The following is a 9,181-nucleotide window of genomic DNA, read 5'->3' on the forward strand; positions in this document are numbered from 1 at the left end:
AGCTGGAGTCAGTGCTTCAAGAACCACTACGGACAGACGTATGCAAGACATGGGTTTCAGCTGTCACATTCCTTGTGTCAAGCCACTCTTGAACAACAGACCGCATCAGAAGCGTCTGAACTGCAAAAAGGACTGGACTGCTGCTGAGTGGTCCAAAGTTATGTTCTCTGATGAAAGTAAATTTTGCATTTCCTTTGGAAATCAGGGTCCCAGAGTCTGGAGGAAGAGAGGAGAGGCACACAATCCACGTTGCTTGAGGTCCAGTGTAAAGTTTCTATAGTCAGTGATGGTTTGGGGTGCCATGTCATCTGCTGGTGTTGGTCCACTGTGTTTTCTGAGGTCCAAGGTCAACGCAGCCATATACCAGGAAGTTTTTTATCTAGACTTTAACTTTATGGAGATGCAGATTTCATTTTCCAACAGGACTTGGCACCTGCACACAGTGCCAAAGCTACCAATACCTGGTTTAAGGACCATGGTATCACTGTTCTTAATTGGCCAGCAAACTTGCCTGACCTTAACCTCATAGAAAATCTATGGGGTATTGTGAAGAGGAAGATGCGATATGCCAGACCCAACAATGCAGAAGAGCTGAAGGCCACTATCAGAGCAACCTGAGCTCTCATAACACCTGAGCAGTGCCACAGACTGATCGACTCCATGCCACGCCGCATTGCTGCAGTAATTCAGGCAAAAGGAGCCCCAACTAAGTATTGAGTGCTGTACATGCTCATACTTTTCAGTTGGCCAAGGTTTCTAAAAATCCTTTATTTGTATTGGTCTTAAATAATATTCTAATTTTCTGAGATACTGAATTTGGGATTTTCCTTAGTTGTCAGTTATAATCATCAAAATTAAAATAAATAAACATTTGAAATGTATCAGTCTGTGTGTAATGAATGAATATAATATACAAGTTTCACTTTTTGAATGGAATTAGTGAAATAAATCAACTTTTTGATGATATTCTAATTATATGACCAGCACCTGTATTCACAAAATATAAAAAGGAACATTATTGGGGTAAACCTCATGTTGTTCCATTTGTCTATTGAACACAAAGGGAGACAATACACTGAATCTTACCTTTAGTTACCATTCACTGTTAATAACTAGTCCCTAGTTAATACCATCCCTAGTTAATATGAGAGGAAACATGTATTTAAGTCTAAAATAAGAAAGTTCTGTTGCACAAAATGATTTGCATATGTATCAAGCGCAATGCGCCATAACATACTATGTCATGACTCATGTCATTGTGTACTACATCACAGAAGTTAACGCTTTTTGGACGTACGTCGAATGCATATGGCTATCCTGCCAGAAGCTCATTATTTTACTTTATATAGTTTTAAATAAGGATATTTGTCTTAAAGCACTCAGCACTGCATCGAGCTCCTCTCAACCACTCAGGTATTCAACCATTCAAGTATACTTGGTTTTTCACCTGGGTAATCTGACTAGCTTTCAAACAGATGAATTTGAATGTTCAGCAGGACTCCACACTGAAACCAGTTTTCCTGCCAGTGCGATTAAATTGTTTAACTAATGACAAGTAACAAAAATTGATGTAACATATAGGTGATAAATGCAAACATGCACACTCTCAGTCACCACCATCACCACTCACTAGTTTGTAGTGGTGACAAGAGTTAATAAGAGACATGGTCCTCACATCAAGGGTAGTAACAAATTTATCATGCAATAACAACATTGAGATGTGGTTTTCATATGTTTAACTATTAGTAGTGTTAGTAACCTACACAAGTCCCCAAAAGAGGACAATCATAGACACTTTGTCACTACAGTGGTTTTGAAGTTTATATTGTATGTATTTGAAACATCATGTTTTTTTACTAGTCGGCATTGTGTAAAAAGATCCTTGACAGTAATGACAGAGTTTATGTATTTTTCTATATATTGCCAATAAACACTGACATTAAAATCCTCATTTTGTGGTGTTTTTGCAGTAGCATAAGGCTTAATGTGGTAAAGGGGTATCTAAATGTTTCAGAAATGTGAACTGTAAGAAAAGCTATAACAACCAAGCTTGACTGATGTTTGCAAACAAAGTACACAAAACATAGAAAATGTACTTTATCCACAAGACTTTCTAAAGGTGAACAAGCATTAAACATTTATTCAGTTTGCATTCAATGCATTCAATGTATACATTCTATCAACAATTGTGTTACTTGAAAATCAAACTGATTTTGGCACTGATAGTGTCATGTTCTACCAGTTGACTGGTTAATCTTGGTTAATCACTAAAACCTTACTGATCTCACTGCAGTTAATTATCTTTAGTTCTCCACTATAATTGACAGAAAGGCACAGTTAACGCTGAAATGAGAATTTGTCACAATCTAGTGTCCAATGTTGCTCAAAACTTCAATTTTTTTCTTCTTCTATGGAAAACAAAGGGATTTTAGAAAGAGTCTGCATTTATTGTACTTGGCGCTTGACAGTCAGAATTGCACGTTTGTGTGGAAAAAAGCAGGGTATAAACAAAGAGCTTGGATATAAGGCTTAAAGGGATAGTTCACCAAAAAACGAAATTGAAGGATTTCATTTTCAAACTGCATGTTGTTCGCAAGCGCCAACCTCCCTCAGTTTCTCTTGAAGCCAATACGGAAATGACTTAAATTGCATTTCAATGATTGGCTGCTAGGGAAAGGCTCCAAAAGAGAGCAGAATCTCATTGAGCCCCATGTTAAAATGCCCAACTTTACAGCAGAAAAAAACCCAACATGTTTACAGCCTGGTACAAATTGTGGGTTTGGTCTATATGACAACTCTGAGGGGGGTGAATTTTTTTATAACTCATCCCTTTAAATTATATTAAGCCTAAAAATTATGCATAATTAAGGGCGTGGCCACTTGAATGCCAGGTGGATTTCCGCTGCTGTCTGTGAGCCGTCATGTTACCTCAGCCGCTGAATTTGGTATCTCTACCGTGTTTGTGCTTTTTTCATACAATTATCGAATAAGAGACAGATGTATGTCTGTGTACATGTGCACACATGCGGAAGATAAACAGAACATGTTGTTGGATCGTCTTAGCATTGGCTAAAAGTTTTGTTCGTGAGATTTACTATTATAATGATTGGAGAATATGCCTCTCAAGACACCACAAAATTTGACAGAACTGCTTGGATATTAGAACTAAAACTGCTGCACTGTTTTGAAAAATTATACTTTGGATGCAGGCTCATTTGTTAGTGAGAGTCTAATATATACAATCGTATACAGTTTTACAACATAAACACTGTTCAGATTGCATAATTTCTTGAAGATTGATGATGGAGAGCAGATCATTCAGAAGAAATGTGATGCGAACAATGGACAATATATCAATATTTGGTAACGATGGCAACGACCACTTTTTGGCTTAAAAAATGCTCTTCAGAAATCTATGGGTGGCGTTATAGACACTACGCCCATATTTATTTTTACAGTCTATGGCTGTTTGTCATGTCATTGTGTAGAACATCATGGCATTGTGTACTACGTCATAGAAGTTAACGCTTTTTGGACGTACGTCGAATGCGTATGGCTGTCGCGCCAGAAGCTCGTTATTTTACTTTATAAAGTTTTAAATAAGGACACTTGTCTTACACAAATGCATCGATTCACTTCAGAAAGCCTTTATTAACCCCCTGGAGTCGTATGGAATAATTTTTTTATGGATGGATTTTATTTTATTTTTTTTGTCTTCAGGATTTGGGGTACCACTCACAACCATTATAAACCTTGGAGGACTAGGGATATTTTTTTAAATATATCTCTGATTGCGTTCGTCTGAAATGAGATATTCATATACACCTAGGATGGCTTGAGGGTGAGTAAATCATGGAATCATTTTTGGGTGAACTATCCCTTTAAATATCTCCTTTTGTGTTCAGCAGAAAGAAATCATAGAGGTTTGGAGCAACATGCAAGAGAGATGATGATGACAAATTTCATTTCTGAGTGAACCATCCCACATCAATATATATTTTTTTTTCTACTTCAACATAAGAAAAACACCTCTAAGAACATGGTACTTCACAGCAACCTACTACTCTGTACTAAGTTTCATCATTCCAAGTAATGTATTTTAAAAAGTTACCCACTTTGATGATGTTTTTAATGCCATGTCAGCTTCTATGGATATATATTATGAAATCCAGGTTATGTAAAGCTTAATAATACAGTAACAGATACAGTAATATATTGACCTTCAATGCTTCAATTTCAAGTCATCCCAGATGACTAGAAACATCAGTCCATCCTTGTAGATAAAACTGCTATTTTGGGAGTCTTTGATTCAACAGAATTACTATGTACTTGAAAGTGTTGCACCTGGGGATGAACTTTGCTCATCTTGGGGCCTGAAGATGAACTGTGACAACTTTGGGCAGTTTTGCTGTTTTAAATGTCTCAGTAGATGGCTGAATTGGCTGAAACCCCTCCCACATGAAGGGCACTGGTACGGCTTCTCTCCAGTGTGCACTCGCTCATGTTTTTTCAGGTTTCCAGATTCAGCGAAACTCTTTCCACAATATGAGCACTTGTACGGTTTTTCTCCAGTATGGATTCTTTGGTGCATTTTCAATTCACTGGCTCTAGTAAAAGCACTGCCACACTCAGAGCACACATGAGCTTTCACACCGGTGTGTTTTTTCTGGTGGTCTTTAAAATAGCAGAGCCATAAAAAACTCTTCCCACAAAAAGAACACACATAGGGCCTCTCATTTGTGTGGATTTTAAGGTGTCTTTTTAAGTGTGCCGCTAAAATGAATTTTTGACCACACTGTTCACAGTTAAATGGCCTTTCTCCAGAGTGAGTGAGCAGGTGAGTTTTGAGACTTGTTGCATGTGTGAAACTCCTTCCGCACTGTGTGCATGTGAAAGGCTTCTCTCCAGTGTGAATCCTTATATGATCTGTAAGGTTTGCTTTATGTGTGAATCTTTTTCCGCACTGCTGACATGCGAATCGCCTCTCTCCAGAGTGAATTCTCATGTGATCCTTAAGGTTTCCTTTATGTGTGAAACTCTTTCCACACTGAAGGCATGTGTAAGGCTTCTCTCCGGTGTGAGTCCTTATGTGATCATCAAGGTGTCCTCTTTGTTTAAAACACTTTCCACAATGAGGGCAGATGAGAGCGGTTTTCTGTGTACATTTATTTTCAGTCTGTGAGCAAAGATTTTCACTAGTTATGAATGCATGAGGTTCCTCAAACTGACATTTCTCCTTAACTTCATTCAACTCTTGACTTTCCTCTTTCACCTCCAACAGGTCTAAAATGAAAAAATAAACAAGACATTTTTTTTCCACACTCGCTGAATTGCTGCAGTGATTATGCACATTTTTCCTTAAAAATTATTATGATGATTATGATGTAATATTAACAAGTCATATGATTTACATAAATAAGTAGACCCTGCAATCACCATAAGTTGATAAAACCGGGGACCAACCTTTTTGTTCCTCGCAGTCATCCTTTAAAATTTTGAATGGTTCTGGATCACTCACGTCCCCAATCACCACTCTGACAAATTCCATCTTTTCAATAGTGTGTTAAGCAGGATTAGTTGTTACGCCAGAATTACTCCTGCTTGTTTGAATCCATGTGGCCTCTTCACTCGTAGAATGACTGAAATATTGCCATCTCTGGTAGCAGCTTCACTTTGATGTGGTATGGAGGTCCAGATCTGCCAAATCAAATTTAAGTAATGATTTAATCCAGAGGTCTTCAACACTTCTCTTGTAGACCCACTGTCCTGAAAAGTTTATTTCCAACCAGCTTCAGCATGCCTGTCTGTGATTCCAAAGCTATCCTGACCATTATCAGCTGTGTTTGATTGGGGTTGGAGCTAAACTCAGGACAGTGGATCCCCAGGAGAAGGATTTAAGACCTCTGATATAATCAGTACATTTTCTAGTAATACTGCAAAATTACAGCAAAATTACTCAGCCATATTAAACATTTACTTTTGCTTTTTATGGGAAACGTATGAAAAATGTTTCCTACACATTTTCCATTTCAAATTCCATACTTTTCCAGACTCAAATTTACAAACCTCTCTGTTGCTTTTTCAGACTATATTTAACATGAATAAACCATATTTAAATAGTTTTTACAGCATTATTTTCAGCATTATATTTGTAATTTAATACAGTCTGATTTAGATGATTGTTCGCTGATTGTTCACACACATTCATTTAGTGAAGTTCAAAAAAAGACTCGGTTATTGTAAAGACAAAAAGTTTTGCATAATAAAAATGTGCACCTTGAATTCATACAGTTGTTCAACAACCACTAAATGATCGCTAAACTTTTGCCATGAAAACACTCTGCTTGTATGATAAATTTATTTTTTTTATATTTTAGAAAGCTCAATAGGGGCAATAGTCTGGAAGCAAAAATATTTTTCCATACTCTTTCTTTTTCAATACTTATCCAGACCTGGAAATTATTCAAATCAAATTCCATACTTTTCCAAACTGCGTAGGAACCCTGTGAAAATTAAAAGGATAAAGACTGAGTTGAACGGGTGAAAATAATGTCACAATGCTAAAACTCTCAATGGTTCTAAAATAAGGCTTCAACCTCTTTAAGTAAAATAAAATGCACTATTTCTAACATTATTTTATTTTGCGATACAATATTACCTGTACATGTGTTTCAATCGTATCCAGCAAAATCCACTTCAATCATTCACTAGCAGAATAAAACCACCCAAAAACACGACACTCTTAAAAAAATTAAATAAAACACATAACACCTAAGATTTCACTAGCTTTATGCAGTGATAGTGACACAGGAATAGAGTACAATGACTTTATAGTATAATGCACGAGATAATAAATGCATCTTCTGTAATAAAATGTAGATAAAATATAACTATATTAAACATTCCAATTTTGTTCGATTTTACTTCTAGTTGATTTGAACAGGCCTCACGCCATTATAATTGCATTCAGCAATAATCCACATTTGTTTTACATTACTAACGCAAAATGCTTTCAATATTAATACCGTCGTCGGGAGCACTACCGTCTTATAACGCTTTAAACACATTAAACACTGAAAGGCTAAAAACACATACCTTCCCTCAGCAGAATAACAACAGACACAACATCCATGTTCTTCTTCTTCGTTTTGTTTTACGGCGGTTCGTATACACATAAGAGCATTACCGCCACCTACCACCCTAATGGACCATAGATAGCCTACTAACACTCTCACTAGGGCTGAAGCTTCTCCCGGCCCTTCGTGTTCAGCTCCCCGTTTCCACTTTCAGTAGCCGTGGTCGTGGATGTATATATAAAACTAAACTTATAAACGTTTATTTAAACCTGTACTCAACAGATATCTCAATACTAAGGAAGTTACACTCCTACCTTTGAATTAAGAAGATTTTTAATTGTGAACTGCTGACCCTTTTCCATTATTTTATAAATCAAGTCATTCCCTTCAGAATTATTATATTCCATACAATACATTATAACATGCTCAACTGTTTCTTTAACACCACATACCTTACCTATAAATGCATTGTAGCCTACTGTTCAGCCTTCTATTACTAGTTATTTTCTCCTCATATCTATTCCCGCATGATGATGTTCCCTTGCCCACTACTAAAATAGCATATCCATTATGGATTAATAAGAAAAAGTATAGGCCTACCTTTATTTTGCTGGACTAAATATAAATGATGAATAATTTCTGTTATCATGTCTTGTCTTCTGATTTCTTCTCACTTAAAATAATGCTGAATTAGAACTTGAACATATAGCCTTTGGAATTTTAATCTAACTTATCCATCTTATTGCCATAATTATTGCAAACATCTCCCTAGAATACACTGATAGAAAGTTTGCTAACCTACAACTTTATACATACTTTTAACTTTGGAATAGTAAATGCTGCACCTGACCTGATTTTGGATTTTCAAAGCATCTGCCTAAAATCACTAGGCCTTTAACTCAATCTCATATACTCCGAGTCCATTACCAGAAACACTTCAGCTTCATATGGACCTTCCTTTTGTCTTCACTCTAATAAATATAGATCAACATCTGGATAGGGCATGATCCACATTGATGCTGGAGATAATGGAACTATTGAGGCAACTATAAATTCTTCCAGCTTCATATCTTTAACTAACTTACCCACAGTCTAACCAAAACTATTACACTTTCTTTTACCATATTCTAGTCTTCAACACCTTTTTTGGATGACTTGCATTCTGACCTTTTAGATTAACCCAATAAGATGCCATTAATAGTAGTCTTCTCTTCTGCAAAGGCATTTCACCCATCTCTACTTGAGCTGTAACTGGAGATTAATCTACTATCAAACCATACTCCAAGAAATCTAATTATACACATTCTAAATCTTGTTTATATAATTTTTAATTTGACATCCACATTATTATTTTAGTTTTTTTCTACTGAAAACTTGAAGCCACTTTTCCACCTCATTTGAAGCACTTTGCATTTTTTTAAAATATTTTTCCCTTTAAACCAAAGAGCCCCATCATCAGCAAATAGTGATTTACCCACAGATTCATGTATTCTATAAACATCATTGATCATAATGATAAATAATAGTGGACTGATTACACTGCCTTGAGGTGTACCATTCTCAATTTCTCCACTAGCAGAAATAGCATCACCAATCTTCACTCTAATTCTTCTTCCAATTAAAAACCTTTTAATCCAGTTATACAATTCTCCCTTCTTTCCCCTATACCCATAACTTAAACTTACCCATAATTAAAAGCCCTTCCTTCCATAGAATATATGCTTTTCTTTATCAAAGACAACAGCAATAACACTTTCCTTATTATAAAAACCCATCCTTTTATCTGTTTTTAAAGATTCTATTGAAACCAGGATTCCTCTACCATTCCTAAATCCACTTTGGTGAGAAAAAAAACTTCCCTTTTCCAAATAATATGACAATCTGTCAGTTATCATTCTCTCCATTACCTTGCATAAATGAGAAGTAAAAGCTATTGGACGATAATTAGTTGGAACACTTGGACCTTTCCCTGGCTTTTAAATAGGTATAATTAAAGGATTAGTTAACTTTCAAATGAAAATTACCCCAAGCTTTACTCACCCTTAAGCCGGTGTGTATGACTTTCTTCTTTCTGATGAACACAATCGGAGATATATTATTAAATA

At 36.0% G+C, this 9,181-nt stretch overlaps 1 protein-coding gene across 5 annotated transcripts; it reads right to left on the reverse strand.

The window, feature by feature from the left end:
• Nucleotides 1–2,084: 2,084 nt before the first annotated feature.
• LOC125261208 (gastrula zinc finger protein XlCGF8.2DB-like) lies at nucleotides 2,085–7,174 on the reverse strand. Of its 5 annotated transcripts, XM_048179822.1 has the most exons (5): nucleotides 7,096–7,136; nucleotides 6,659–6,707; nucleotides 6,453–6,503; nucleotides 5,464–5,697; nucleotides 2,085–5,283 (listed from the first exon to the last, which is right to left on the reverse strand). In XM_048179822.1, the coding sequence occupies exons 4-5, from the start codon at nucleotides 5,546–5,548 to the stop codon at nucleotides 4,322–4,324; spliced, it is 1,047 nt and encodes a 348-aa protein (XP_048035779.1). In that variant the 5' UTR covers nucleotides 5,549–5,697; nucleotides 6,453–6,503; nucleotides 6,659–6,707; nucleotides 7,096–7,136; the 3' UTR covers nucleotides 2,085–4,321. The 5 variants fall into 5 exon arrangements, with proteins under 5 accessions (XP_048035779.1, XP_048035777.1, XP_048035778.1 ...); XM_048179820.1 differs by lacking the exon at nucleotides 6,659–6,707 and having other exon boundaries at nucleotides 7,096–7,159; XM_048179821.1 differs by lacking the exon at nucleotides 7,096–7,136 and having other exon boundaries at nucleotides 6,659–7,089.
• Nucleotides 7,175–9,181: the final 2,007 nt, after the last annotated feature.

This window comes from Megalobrama amblycephala, unplaced genomic scaffold (genome assembly GCF_018812025.1).
Source record: "Megalobrama amblycephala isolate DHTTF-2021 unplaced genomic scaffold, ASM1881202v1 scaffold370, whole genome shotgun sequence".
NCBI lineage: Eukaryota > Metazoa > Chordata > Actinopteri > Cypriniformes > Xenocyprididae > Megalobrama > Megalobrama amblycephala.